General features: G+C 47.9%; 1 protein-coding gene across 3 annotated transcripts; it reads right to left on the bottom strand.

The window, feature by feature from the left end:
* Positions 1 to 3,802: 3,802 nt before the first annotated feature.
* Positions 3,803 to 11,147, bottom strand: ING1 (inhibitor of growth family member 1). Of its 3 annotated transcripts, none has more exons than XM_062619531.1 (2): positions 9,725 to 11,147; positions 3,803 to 5,434 (listed from the first exon to the last, which is right to left on the bottom strand). In XM_062619531.1, the coding sequence occupies exons 1-2, from the start codon at positions 9,864 to 9,866 to the stop codon at positions 4,731 to 4,733; spliced, it is 846 nt and encodes a 281-aa protein (XP_062475515.1). In that variant the 5' UTR covers positions 9,867 to 11,147; the 3' UTR covers positions 3,803 to 4,730. The 3 variants fall into 3 exon arrangements, with proteins under 3 accessions (XP_062475515.1, XP_062475529.1, XP_062475521.1); XM_062619545.1 differs by lacking the exon at positions 9,725 to 11,147 and adding an exon at positions 7,690 to 7,795; XM_062619537.1 differs by lacking the exon at positions 9,725 to 11,147 and adding an exon at positions 5,526 to 6,344.
* Between the last annotated feature and the right edge of the window lie 3,145 nt (positions 11,148 to 14,292).

Raw genomic sequence — 14,292 nt, 5'->3', positions numbered from 1 at the left:
CATTCAATCTGGCCTTGAACACTTCCAGGGATGGGGCAGCCACAGCTTCTCTGGGCAACCTGTGCTAGTGCCTCACCACCCTCATAGTGAAGATTTTTTCCCAATAACTAATCTAAATCTACCCTTTTCCATCTTAAGACCATTCTTCCTTGTCCCATCACTATTTGCTCTTGTAAAAAGCCCCTCTCCAGATTTCTTGTAGGCCTCCTTTCTGTACTGGAAGCTGCTCTAAGGCCATCCCGTGAGCCTTCTCTTCTCCAGGCTGAACTAGCATCTGAGAGTCCATGACCTTATGTTAGATGGATAGTATGCAAACTCTTTATAAATAGTTAGCTGATTTTCCAAGGTATTTTGGAGAGGACAGCAAAGCCAGCAGTCCTTCTCAAGGATGTTAAGCCACAATGTTTACTTACACTTCTCCAGTAAGCGCTTTTTTTGACTACCAACAACAATAAACGCTTACTGGGAAAAATAATCTTGGCATCCTGAACTCAGGAAAAAACCTTAACACTGTGCCTCAGCACTTCCTATGCATGCTGTGCTCTGGTGCTTTTCCTTACTGTGTCATTCCTCCTTCTTGCTACATTTGGGACTTCAGTAATACCTGGGAAAGAAAGAAGCTGCGTGAGGCATTATTAGCTAAATTATTTTTTTGACATTACATTGAAAGTTTGCACTACTTTCGATACTCAGAAGCGAAAAATTATTAGCTTTTCTGAGCTATGGTTAGCACAGGTTGGGGTTTTTATGTAGGCAGAGCAAATGGACTGTGAGGATGGTAATAAGCCTCACTAAAGCAACAGAATGTGCTCCAAGGATATTCACATTTGTTTTGAAGCATTTCTATTACAGAGAACCTTTTTTGTATTTTATTCTGTGAAATAGTTTACAGGATTTTGTCTTCCCCTTTCACTGATATTACAATTAAAAAGATTAACTAAAAATACCCTACCAAAAAATGAGAGTGGTGGAGCAGTCTGATTCAATTGTATTTATTCTGCATACTCCTTGAAATTAGGACACAGTTAATCAGCAACTCTGCTTAATTAGTAAAAAACCTATTTAAACCTAATGATACAAATGGCCAGGGTTGCTGCTGCTTAATGGAGACTGTAGTTCTGCTTAATTGGGATGTTTTCAGGTAATACAGTGGCTCTCCCTCTCTCGCCCTCTCCCTCTCTCTCTCCCACTGGGAACATTTCACAATTGGAGCTGACATAGCACCCAAATGGCTCCCTCGCTGCACCTTTCACCTCCTCACTTCAGCACCAGCTCTTCACTGCCAGCTGCCCTGCTGCAGAACAGATGGGCCGCCAGAGGATGGGGACCGCTCAGGTGTAAGGTCTGCTGCCGGCCGCCTTGAGTGTTGAAACAGTGCTTTCCAGTAGTCAGAAGGGCTGTCATCAGCTGAACGGTTCAGCAACACAGCACGGACCTATCTGTGACACCTACCACAGACCAGCAGTGATTACAGCCACCTGAATGTTTTCAGTGAGAAGTTTGAGGAGTTTGCAATTCCTGCTGCTGTGACTTCCTTAACACCTCCTGATTTTGTATTAGTGCTACCATACCTTGATCACTAGCCCCTAGAAGAGCCTCCCTCTCCCTCAAGCCTTATGTTGGCAGCCTCACTGGGAAAAGGTCACTGAAGTATTCAGGTATTTTCTCAAACCTGCAGATGATCTCCCCATATCACAGCACTGTCACCCTGACAGGCAGTGCAAGGAATCGTATCACAGAATCATAGACTGATTTGGGTTAGACATGACCTTAAAGCTCATCTAGTTCCACCCACCCTGCCATGGGCAGGGACACCTTCCACTAGACCAGGTTGCTCAAAGCCCTGTCCAAAGGAAGCTTATGAACTAGCTGATCTGTCATGCAGAAATAACAAAAGCTGGCTCAAAGGATGACAGATTCTCATGGCCATTAAATTCACTGCAAATAACTAAGAAAGGATTCGTAAAGATAGTGTTTTAGACAAGATAGCGAAGACAGAACAAAGTTTGCCCAGTACACAGCACTTGGCAGCATGTCAGTATAACATGAGACGGCTTCACTTCCATCAGCAAAGAGCTTAGTGCCACAGCAGAGTCTCTCTAATTTAATTGTGCCCATCAACTGAAACTAGACCTGCCAAATAGTACCACATCGGTCCAGCCAACCCTCAGGGTCAAGCAGCAGAACAACTTTGCAGCCTGTAACAGGGCAAGTTGGGAAGATAACACAAGACCCGGAAAACGCAAAAAGGGATGTAGCTCCAAGCTGCTTTGCAGTTCATCAGCTGTCTTTTGCAAAGGACTGAAATGGGGAGACCACAGCCAGCATTCAGTAACTGGAAATACATTCATTTCAGGGAATATAAATATTGCTCTACTGATCCATCTTTAGCTGAACTTTCTTACCATACTCCTTCGCACCTTCAGTGTTTTCTTCTGGCTTTTCACATTCAAAACGCCCAGTGCAGGCATTTAATGAAAAAAAGGCTTTGTTTGAAATTGTGCCTGCACTAGTTCCTATATAAAGTTTCACTAGTACAACCCTGGTAAGTATCGATGTTCTCAGTGCAAGCATAGGACGACAACAGTGTGGCTGAGGCAGAAATGAAACATCAGGACTAGCCACAACAGCAGCAAGTGGAGGGAGCAGGAATGGCCAGTAAGCGGGTAGGGAGAATGGAATACCAGAAAGCTTTAGAGAAGGGTAAGAGAGTAGAGAGATTACACACCAACCCTAGCCCACCTCAGGAGCAGATGGGATTTGGAGTGGTCGTTTGTGCAGGGCAAGGATGGTGTAACAGTGACTGGAAACACAGCGCACATATGCTTAGTGTACTTATTCAGAAGTGAAACAGGAATTGTCACTGTGAATATGTCTGACTGACAGCGAGTATCTGTGCAAGGCGATGCAGTGCATCCTGGGGCTCTTCAGTACATCTTTAGAAAACACTGAGCTCCTTCAACTGCCTCATGTAAAACTGTATCCAAAACCTTGTCTCCCCAAAAAGACCTGCTGGAACCCATCAGGAAAAGGCAGCATGACTTCAGTGGTACCGAAGCAAAACAACGCAATTATAAACTCCAAGAGTGAGAGAACATTGTGTTCCAAAAACACCCCAACCCCAGCCTCCCACGCTCTTACAACATTCTTGTCTGACCCACCGGATTTCACCACCTTTGCGTTCATGACCTTGTTAGTGTTGGTCCCATCCCCTTTTCACTTGCAGTGAAGGGCCACAGGGCAATGACGAGACAAAATCAGCTCAGCCACATCAGCCCCGCCAGCCATGCAGGTGAAGGCAACAGTCTGACGCTAAGCCACACAGGGTCTGGGTACCTAACGCAAAGCATAGCACGTCAGCCATAGCTAGTGCATTTTTGCGTGAGGCCACCATGAAGAACAGGAACGCCTACCCTGGAATAGCTGCAATACTACTTTGAAAATGCTGTAATACAAAAGATCTTCCTGCTGGTAACAAACATGGAATGATTTATACGCATAATGTAAAAAGCATGAAAACAACTGAGCACAACCACCATTTTAGAGAAATGCCTGGGTCTGGGAGTGACTGCAAGCACAAGAAGAGTGGACCTGGATGGAAAATTAAATGCTGTTTTGGCTCTCCTACAACCTTGCTGGCCACATGGTCTATTAAGATTCCTTATCACAACTGCAATTTGGTTACCACTACAACAGTTTCAGGCTTTGAAGCAGCAGCTAGCTGGAGCTGCTCAGGTTAAAGACAAATTTCTTTTTTAAGCTATATGAATGATCATTAAACAGGATTGCTAAAGAAGCAAACTGTCAAAGTTGTTTCATTTATTTCTTAGTATCACAGCTGTACAATTTTCATACATAAGCAGGAAATGCACATTGGTTACACAACGGCATTTGGCTGCATTTCCAAGTATAACACAGTAAGTGCAACTCCACTTTAAAATGTACATTTATACAACTTAAACAAATTAAGGATTGCTACACTACTATCTGTGACAGTATAAAGCTTCATTTATGTGAAATCTCATTACTAAACCACTTCCTGGTTAAATATAAAACATATTCAATCATTTTAAAATGGCCCTTGTGGTATTTGGCCAGCATATAAAATATTTGTTGTGTAAAATTTAACCATTAACTTGTATTTTTTTTTAAAAATAATCCTCTAAGCCTATTTAAACTCTTGCTATTGAACTGTTATACTGACACTTTGTAGCAGGAACCAAATTTTACCCTCCTTCTATTTGCTCTTGCACTGCTTATCACTGAAAGAAGTTATATTTTTAATGTATTGCAGCTTTATTCAGATACAACCAGATTGCTAAATTGTTTAACAATTTTGGCCAAAAGGTAAATAATATTTTTCATCAAAGAAAACAAAATTACATTGCAGAGATCTTTGTCATCAAAATTTTAATGGGTAGAGTGCTACCAGCACTGAAAGAGAAACAAAAAGAGTATTAATTTATCTTTTAAGACCCATCCACATATTCAGTTTAAACTCTTATAACTTTACTTTTGGAATACATTGGTCCACAGACCACATTCTTGTTACAGTTTACCAAATGAAAACCAAAATTGCTTATTGCCGTCCCTGTAACAGGAATGGTTCAGTTTTAAACCTCCTTTAAAAATATACATTTTACAATCCTTTCACCTCAACAAAGGTGACACTGACAATAAATACACTGGTTTGGTGGTTCTGTTTTTATTCACTTCGAAAAGTCTACAAACTACCTGTTGTAGGCCCTTTCTTTTTTAGACTTCTCCAATGCCTTGTCCATAGTTTTCTCGTTTTCTCCTCTACATTTGGGGCAGTACCATTTGCCCTTTGGTTTGTGATTGAGTCCCACACAAGAAAAGTGAAACCACTCGATGGGGCACTCATCATTATCACATCCTATCATTTCTCCATAGGAGACTTGGTTGCACAAGCAATATGTTGGCTCATTAGGGTCAATAGGAAGGTCAGGGGGAGAAGCTTCTCTCTCTGCTTTTGCCTTAGATCGTTTCTTCTTCTTGGACGTCTTTGCTTTCTTCTCCTTAGGAGTTCCTGAAGTGATGTCATCATGATCATGATTATTTGAGGCATTTTCTCTGTTCTCGTTGTTCCTTTGCCTCCTCGACCTCTTGTTGTTGGGCTTTTCAGCCTGTGCGATTGTCTCATTCTTTGACTTATCTTGGCTGGCTTTCCCACTGTTTCCAGTGGTGTCATTAGTCTCTTGACAGGTCTCAAACAGTTCCACGTGGCTGTCCACTTGCCTTGTTCTGTTCTCAACGAGCTCCACCATCTGACTGACGATTTGGATCTTCTCATCCCCCAGTTCCTGACTCCGAATCAAGGCTCTCTGGATACAGTGCAACATTCTCCTCTTCTGCATGGCATCTGTCTCTCGTTTAAATTTTTCATAGTAATCATCCAGGTCCTTCAGAATCTCTGCAAGGAAGAGATAAAAACTGTAAATATTTTCAACAGAGATAATGGCAAAACAAAGCTTTCCCGTATTTTTCCTTCCATGCAGCAACACCTTTTTGTAACGCACAAAGATTCCCTGAAGCTGATATCTGACAAATGGCTGATGGCTCCAGTGGGTTACGTGTGTCTGGTCGGTCCTGCAGGAATAGGACGCAAATGCTGATTTAGGGAAAAAAAATAGTGACTAAATACCATTTTATACACACCAACAATTCTTCCCTTCAAACTTCACAGTAATCAAAATTAACTAATTAGAATATGCACACATACCCCCCACAGAAAGTTCCAACATTAGCTGTAACATTAGAGGGGAGATTAATTGATTGTTGTTTTTTTTCCTGGATGTTTTCTGTAGAATAACATTAATATTTTTAGTGAATGACTGAGAGTGGGAGAGAAAGAAAGTGAGCACAAACCAGTGTAGAATCAGATGCTGTGTTACTTAACAATCACTATCACACTTGACAGCTGATACAAGAAAAACCTTTAAATACATGGGGCTGAAGGCTAAGCTATGGCAAGTTTCATCTAAACTGAGTTGCTGAAAAAGTGAGGCCACTTAAATCCCCAGGACTACAATATTAGGATCAGAATATCCAAGATGTCTATGTGATTTCCTCCTTACACTTTCTGTAAAATACCTGTTGCTTCCTTTTACAATACAGATATACAATCTTCATTACATATTTACTGCAGAGAAGGAAATAAAAAGTTAGAAGATACCATTAAAGATGATATGCAACAACTGGAGCAGCTAGAGCTTCCAGCTTAAAACGCTAACATTGAAAATATGTTAGATCTTGACCTGCACCTCAAGGACTGTTCCAATGTTGTTTATATGAAAGAACAGTATTGAAAGTGTTTCAAGATTAAAGAACGGTTCTAGAAACCTATTTTTAAGCAGATGTTTTTGAGCTTCACTACAACACAACTCAGCGTCTCCATATTAAGTCCTCAAAATCACGTAGGATGTTTTTGCTGCATCTCCTTTCTTCGATTTTTTTCCGTTTCTCACAGGTTAGAACATTCTGCCCTAGAGAAGCAAAATACATCAATATATAAAATCTAACCTCAATTCACTTTGCAGAAGCCAAGATCTCTTACAAGTGCAAATGGCATTACCACAACTTTTTTAAACATTTTTTTCTAAGAAAATGTGATACACATGCAACTAACGGTCTTCCTGTGATTTAGGTTTTGTCTTGCCCAAGCAATTTTCTGAACACAGGTGGTCCTAATTTCTAGTGAAGACATGGAAAGTTTATGCCAAGTTTTCCTTTAGCTTTTAGAGCTGCAGCCTACGCTTCCTCACATCAGTAAACACAACCTGTCAGCTGGTACTGCAAAATTACCTATCTGACCAACTTTAGCATTCCAATACATTATTAAATACCTTAATCAAATGCTTTTTTCCCCCTAACTACAAGAAAACCCCGAAGAAAACAAAAAGCCACCAAAAAAAAAAAAAAAGAACTCCAAGTGTACAGATTAAGCATTGAGAAAGACTAAAAATCTAGAGTTAATTATTTTCAAGGGCTGAAATGCAAGAAGTTTTGTGTTCTAAGCTTTGGCATGTGACTGATGTCACCAATTTAACCCATCTGAATATGGGAGGTAGGTATCTTTCATAAAGAATACTCTCTCAATAACACAAAATAACTAATGACTTCAGCTAGCGGTTATGAAAACTTCAGCTCTAGTATTGCATATACACATTAACACCACAGCACCTCCTATTACGCAGGAGAAACAGTTAACTGCAACGATTTTGACTTCTGCAAAGCCTTGCGAGCACGTTCCTCGGCGCTGACACGTTCAGTATGTAAGATGCGGTGCGGGATGTGCTTGCTCACAAAAGCGGGCAAACAGAAAGGGATGCCTAGCATCATTGTCAGAAACACGCTACTCAAGCTATAAAGAAAAGGATCGACAGCTGTTTACTACAGCTTGGAGGGGGAGGATTCAACCACCGCCCTTCACACAGGCAGGCTCGCCTTAAGTCGCCCGCCCAGGGGAGACCGCCTTTATAGGAAACCCAAAAAGCCTCTTTCTCCCGGCGTGCTGCCAAACAAGGACCAGCGAGCGGAGTTTAGCGCGATCTGCGTGTTACGCAATTGTTCCCTAGCTGTGCACGCACCCAACACCGCAAACGCCATTAAACCGACAAAAACAGTGTCGCACGCTGCGAAAGTTTTATTCCCGAATAGCTCCCTCACCGGGGCTGGGACCCCACCACAACGGCCACAAGCGTACTGAGCGGCCAGAACTGGGCAGCCCAGGGGCCCCCGGAGGCGCGATGCACCCCCGTGAGCAGGAGAGCCGGAAGCCATGAAGTGACGCCCGCCTCCCGGCCGGCTGGAAACTACCCTCAGCGCTCTCCCCCACCGGCCATACGGCGTGCGGGACACGGAGGCAGCGGCCACCCCCCGAGCTGGGGGGGGTCCGGTCCCCTCCCCGCCCCCCTGCAACCCGCGTGCTAGGGCGCCCAGGGAAAGGAGGGCGCCAGGCGCCACCTTTACGGCGCGGCAGGCCTTAACGGTCCTAATGCAGAGCAGCCGCCGCGCGCCCGAGCGAGACGCTGCCGCATCCCACAGGGCCAGGGTAGCCGCCGCCTTCTCCTAGCAACCATCACAGCGGCCCCGCCCCGGAAGTGACGGTGTAGCTATTGTTCTCCGGCAGGAAACCGGCCGCGCGTCTCCCCGGTTGGCGGCACAGCAGGGAGCTAGGGGAAGCGGGGGAGGAGACGGCGGGCCGGCTCGCCGGGCACACGTCAGTCACGTTCCGAACGCCCAAGGTTGGCCTGCCCGCTGCAGCCGCCCCAGCCAATCAGAACGCACGGGGCGGGGCAGGCCGAGCTATTCAAATCAACCCCACAGAAAAGTTGCCTCTCCGAACGTCACGCGGAGGCGGGGCGCAAAGGCGGAACAGCCCATCCGAGGACCAATGGGCGTGAGGGGAAGGGTCGCGGCCGGCCGGTGGGAGGCTCCTCGCCAATCAGCTCGGCCGGGGGCGGGGCGTGCCGCGCTATGCTAAAGAGGGGCGTTGATAAAAGCCGCAGCGACGCCGTTTCCCCAGCAAAGCGCGGAGGTGCCCGCTGCTGGTAGTGCTGTGTTCCCGGGCCGAGCCAGAACTGCGCTGCCCGCCCTGCCCTCTCTTCATCCCTGCCCCGCCAGCTCTAGCCCCCGGGGAAGTTACCGACGGCCCCCTCCCCCGGGAGCTGCCGGGCTACCCGTCGAGCGGCTAGTGGAAAGGACAAGACTCGCAGCCGCCCGCCCGCCCTTAAGGCCACATGCAGGGTGGCGCGCAGGCCGGGGGAGAAGGGGTCCTCCCCGCCTGGCACCCCGGCTGTCACCGCTGCCGGGGGCATCGAGTAGAGCCCTTCCCCTCCCCTTCCAAAGCGGACACCGGCAAGCGAGAGACAAAGCTGCCCCGAGCTTCGCACAAACCGGCTTCCCCTTTCCTCCCTCCGCCCGTGGGGCATGGGGACGGCGTGCCCCGAGTGCCGGTAGCGCGGGAGGGGAGGGAGAAAGGAAGGGAAGGCGCAGTTCAGCCTCCACCACATCCATACACTCGCCGTGTCCCCCCACATGCACACCCCACACAGCACACGGCAGTCCCGTGTTCCCCCCGCCCCACGGAGCGGGGCTGTTTCGCGGGGTGAAACGAAAGGCATCGAGGAGGGAGCGAAGAAAGCGCACCCTGCCCCCCACTCTCGCCTAACCCCCCTCTCCTCTCTCCTTCCCTCCCTCTTTCCTTCCCTCCCTCCCTCACTAGCTGCCTCTCTCCCCTACTACAGCCATAATGAATACTGTACATTCCTAAATGTTGTGCTGTAATCTCTCCCTCTCTGTCCACCCAGCAGTTTCTTCCGTACCCCGAAACCCTACCACCTCAGCCCCGGGGACGGCCCCCCTTTGTGCACCGCACACCCCACTTCCCTGCCCCCGCCTTCTTGGCCGGCAATTTACACAGAAAAGCAGAGTCCTTGCTTAATAAGAGAATCTGGAGACCTTTTGTTCCGCCCCATGACAAGAGCTAACGCTGCAGATCAGCCCCTCTCCCTCCTCGGATCTCTCCTCCCGGCTTTCTCCCTCCTTTCACCTCCCAAAAATAAAACTACCATCCCTGTGGGGTGCAGAGGGGCAAGCGGAGCCGAGGCTCAGCTCTGAAGAAAAGAAAGGGAAAGACACCCTCCCCCCCCCCTCCCAGAGCCCCACACCACACACACGGACACAGAGAGAAAGCACTTACCTTGATATTTGGCGTCAATTTCCCTCATCAAGGAGACATTTCTCTGCAGATCGAAGGGCATAGACTCGATGGAGTCCAGATAATCCTCCACATAGTTCACTAGGTGAAGCTGGTCTCCGTTTGCAGGACTCAACATTTTCATCCGGCAAAGGGGAGGAAAAAAAAAAAAATATCTTTCCCACACCTCTGTCCGTGTCCGTGTGAGAGCAAGTGCTGCTTCCTCCACAGCCGGTAACCCCGCTGAACGGCTCACTCCCTGCCCACCTCTCTCTGTAGCTCCCCCAAAAAAACGAGGAAAGCTACATCTGACTCCTCTTCTGAGAAACAGAGGGAGAGAGAGACACACACACACCCTCCGCTAGTCCCCTACAGCCAGCAGCAGCTGATTGAATGGCTGTCGTTGTGGGTAATTCACGAAGGAGGTGGTAGGAACAATCAGAGGGATTTGTGTGTGTGTGTGTGAGGGGGGGGGGGGGGGGGGGAGGAGGAGGAGAAAGGAGAGGGGCTTAAACCAGCTCCTCCGAAACAGTCTGGAAACAAAATGTGCTCTGCAAAGTGTCTGTCAGGAGCGGCGGCAGCCCCTCTGCATGCGCCAGCGCCGCTCTGCTCCGCTTCTCCTCCGTTCTCCCCTTTCCCCGCTCTCCTCCTCACCACCGCCGCCGCCGCCGCCGCTGCTGCTCCCCGGCGATATTAACGCAGCACTCCTCGCTCCTATACGCCGCACTTGATCCAACGTGGAAAACCCAAATACCAGTTTCAAACACTTGGGAAACATTCAGCCCCGCCACGCACGGCGCATGCGCACCCCTCCCAGCGCTGTATACACACACACACACTGAGGCACACTCACCGCACACACGGACACACACACACACAGATACACCCCATCCCCCTCCCGGAACCGCGGCGGGGCCAGCACTCCTCTGCATATTCATCGTCCCTCCTCCCCTTACTCACGTTTGGGGAGGGAAGGCGGCGGGGATGCGGTCGCAGCGAGGGGAGCGGACAGCTCGGTGGGGAGGGAGGAAGCCCCCGCGGCCAGCAGCCCGGCCAGGGAGGGGAGAAGGAGGCAGGGAGGGAGGCGGAGGCTCCGGTGAAGTTGTGCGGACGCTCTGAGTGAAGAGAGCGGCCGGCGGGTAGGCTGAGGGGAAGCGCGGGGCCAGGCTGGCGGGGCAAGTTGGATGCTTTTGCGGTTGGGCACAGACTTTGGAGGAGTCTCTCGCCTTTCCACACACAGGAGCCATTCCCAGGGCTTTCCCGGGAGGGACAGGGAGAGGGGACAGCACTGGTAAGTGTGCAACGCCACGGCGCTGTCTGCGCCGCCGGACGCTGAGCTGAAACGCGGCCTCCCTCCTCAGCAGGCAACCGCATCAATCATCCACAACGGCGGGCGACACCCGCTCCAGCCAATTACCTCTTCCTTCGTGTCCCGCCCCTCAGCTCGCTCTGCCAATCCCCGCCAGAAGGGAGGGAAAGCGGGCGAGCGCCGCGGTGACAACGCTGCCCGGGATACCGGCCGCGGCACAAGGGGCGCGGGGAGAGGAGTACCCGCGCGTGCGCGCTCTAGGCAGCGCGAGGAGAAAATGGCGCCGTCTCTTAGCGCGCCGTATTCGCCTACGTTTCCCAGCGGGCTCTTCGCTGTGGCGGGCGTGTCGGCGGCGCCCCTTCACGCCGGTCTGCGGCGGCGGCGAGGGAAGGGTTAGCGACGCTTGTGGGAGTGACTGGGGCTGAGCTCGCTTAGCCTGGATGATAGCTGGCTCAGGCCGCCCCGCTCCCCATGTCCAGCGATGGGGCTCTGGTCTCGCCCGCACGGCGCTTTCCGCCGACGGAGGTGGGGCGGGTGCTGAGCGGCCGCGATTTCATCCCGTGCGTTGTTAGGGAGGGAAGTGCGTTCGCGTTTACCTCACGTTTCCTCTCGGGAAATTCTCAGATCCCGCAGAAGATACACCCGGTTCCGCCAGGATCGGTGGTATCGGGTAGCGAGGAGCGGGAAGAGGCGGGACTGGAAAATCTACCCGGGCAAAGTGAAGCAAAGCAACGCGCACTTTCTTGGTGTTTTTTCTTGTTGTTGTTGGGGTTTTTTTTTTGTTTTTTTTTTAAACGTCACTGGCAATCCCCTAATTTAGGGAAGACTGACTCATCGTTTCTAAACGCTCAGACCTGCTGGTACAGTCGTTGATGTTCTGCTGCTGCTTGTAGGGAGCAGAGACAGCAACGGCCTAACTAGGCCTCAGCATCTTAACCCCGTTTAAGTATTTCTGCTGCTGTCATCAACTTGGTGTCTGAATGCTTGGAGTGGGGTTTTGGGGAGCACAGGCTGATTTATTTGCTGTTTCCCCCTGTGGGATTCAGGCACTGAAATACATCTGAGGAGTGGAGACTATGCTGTAGACTAAGCCTATTTTGAACTGGCTGCGCCCCACTGCTTTGGGCAGATTTCAGAGGGCAGTTGCTCGTTTTCTGAAGATACCTGTAAGTTCTCTTTTTCTTCCTCTCATTTTCTGTGAGTTGCTGCACTTGCACACCTCGAAAACCTGAGATCTTATGTTGGTAAATTATGATGAGTACTACACCATCTAGGCAGTGCTCCAAGCCAGTGTTTCTGGATCTGTGTGCTCTGGTGTATGGTGGCATTGAGAGGGAGTTGTGTAATAGCAAGGCTAGCCCGGGAACACCTCTTCTAAATTGTTGACACCACCTTGGTAGTTAGAGCCTGTTTCACCCTTGCCTTGAAGAAGCTGAGCCACTGTCAGCAATTAAAGGTAGTTAACAGTCCCCCGGCTAGTGTAAGAACCCAAACCAATAATTATGACTCAGTAGAGGCAAAACATCTGAAAAGAATTCAAATAAGCCTCAAAAAGAGTAATTTTTTACAAAGAAGTTAACCACCATTCCAGACACATGGTAGTAATTACACATACAAATAAGAAATCAGTTTGTAAAAGTACCTGCTAATCTATTAAACAAGAACTTCTGTCCCTCATCCTTATAGACAAAAGAAGAAAATAGGAAGGCACAACTCTGAAGTGTGGCTGTTCAAAAAGTATTGATAGGCTTGGATGCACTGAGGATAGAGACCTTGATATCATCTGCCTCTTAAAAGTGCTGTCTACCGGATCTTCCTCTATTATCCTCTCATATGTTGCCTGCAGAGTGACAGAATTAAAACATCATTGGGCTTTGCATAAGTCCTAGGGAAGGGATAGGACTGAGCTCACCTGAGAATGCATTTAGTGTACACTTTTAAGGTCCCCTTTCACAGTTCAAGTGTTTTGTGCAGTGCCGTAATCAAGTACACCAGTACCCAGAAATACCTGTTCTCTGCACATCCCTCTAGGCTCAGTAGCATGTCAGCTGTACTTTTAGTGTGTGGAAATTGGGTATATGTGTACATCTCCAGGTTGGAAAGTTTTGGAGAATGTGGAGCTGATGCCCCATTGCCCATCTCTGCTTCTCCTCCTCTGTTTGCTTTTTATTTTGGCCTCTTGCCTCCAAACTGCAATATGTGAGAGATGGGAGATTTTGAATGGTGTCTCAGTTCTCTTTTCAGATTAGGGGCCTATTTCTTACTGTGGTGGAGCATTCACAGGTAGAAATGTAAGGAATGATTGTTACGCATTGAAGAAGGAAGACATCTGTGGGCTTAATTTTCTTCCCGTTTTCTGTACTTCATGGGCAGATAGAGTATCTAACTTCCCTCTTCCTGCTCACAAATCCCTTTGCTGCAATTACAAGAATCCCAAATCTCTGGGGTTTTCAAAAGCTTCTTGAAGCTGTTACCTTACTAAAGATCTAAACTCACAGTAATGGGAATCAAGGGAACATATAACCAGATCAACAACTCTCACAGCTACTGTGTAACGTACATACTGTGCGCGCGCGTGTGTATATATATATATATATATATATATATGATGTTATATAATATACTTCATATATAAATGTTCTAGTAAATATGGTTGTTCTGGCTCATCAGCATAAGTATCAGGATTCTTAATATGAGGAACATAAAATCCCAAACCTCCAAACCTGTTCTACAAATGCAGACACTGCTGATACAAGGAATTCTGGCTGCCTTCTTTCTCTGCCTTAGTTGAATATTGCTACATGAAATACTACATAATCTACTACAGCTGTGTCTCTGTTTATTAAGAAAGTCTGTGTGTTCTGACCGTTAGTGATTATACTCAATAGGTACAGATGAATCAGATCAGTTATTCCTTCTAATGAATTGCTGTTTCCACACCATTTAATAGCTTAATCCTTCTCTTCTACTTTGCATTTGTTTTGGGGGGTTTTGTTTTTTTGTTTATTCTTTATGAAGCTGAATTAATACTTACCTGGGTGATGATAATGGAATTTTACAAATCTGTTCCTTTTGCTTATGGTTGAAGGTTTTGAAACAAAACATGCAGGATGAGCAGAGCTGAGATTTGCAAGTGTGAACACAAGCAGCCAAGCCATAGCTTATGCTTTCATGTCATATGCATTGTCAGTGCAGTGGGCAGTGTATACCATTTACCAGTATTTGGGCCAGGAATACATGTTCATATCAGCAAATGATGTGA

Source organism: Pezoporus occidentalis, unplaced genomic scaffold (assembly GCF_034315485.1).
Source record: "Pezoporus occidentalis ecotype Australia unplaced genomic scaffold, CSIRO_AGI_Poc_V1 ctg105, whole genome shotgun sequence".
Taxonomy (NCBI): Eukaryota; Metazoa; Chordata; class Aves; order Psittaciformes; family Psittacidae; genus Pezoporus; species Pezoporus occidentalis.
Note: the sequence above shows the minus strand (reverse complement) of the source record. Positions and strands in the feature narration are given on the sequence as shown.

What these genes read in the sequence shown, in the direction of transcription:
- ING1 (XM_062619531.1), bottom strand. Translation starts at nt 9,866, where the DNA reads ATGAAAATGTTGAGTCCTGCAAACGGAGACCAGCTTCACCTAGTGAAC. An exon ending in AATTGACGCCAAATATCAAG is followed by an intron (nt 5,435 to 9,724) that starts GTAAGTGCTTTC and finishes TCTTCCTTGCAG; the next exon opens with AGATTCTGAAGGACCTGGAT.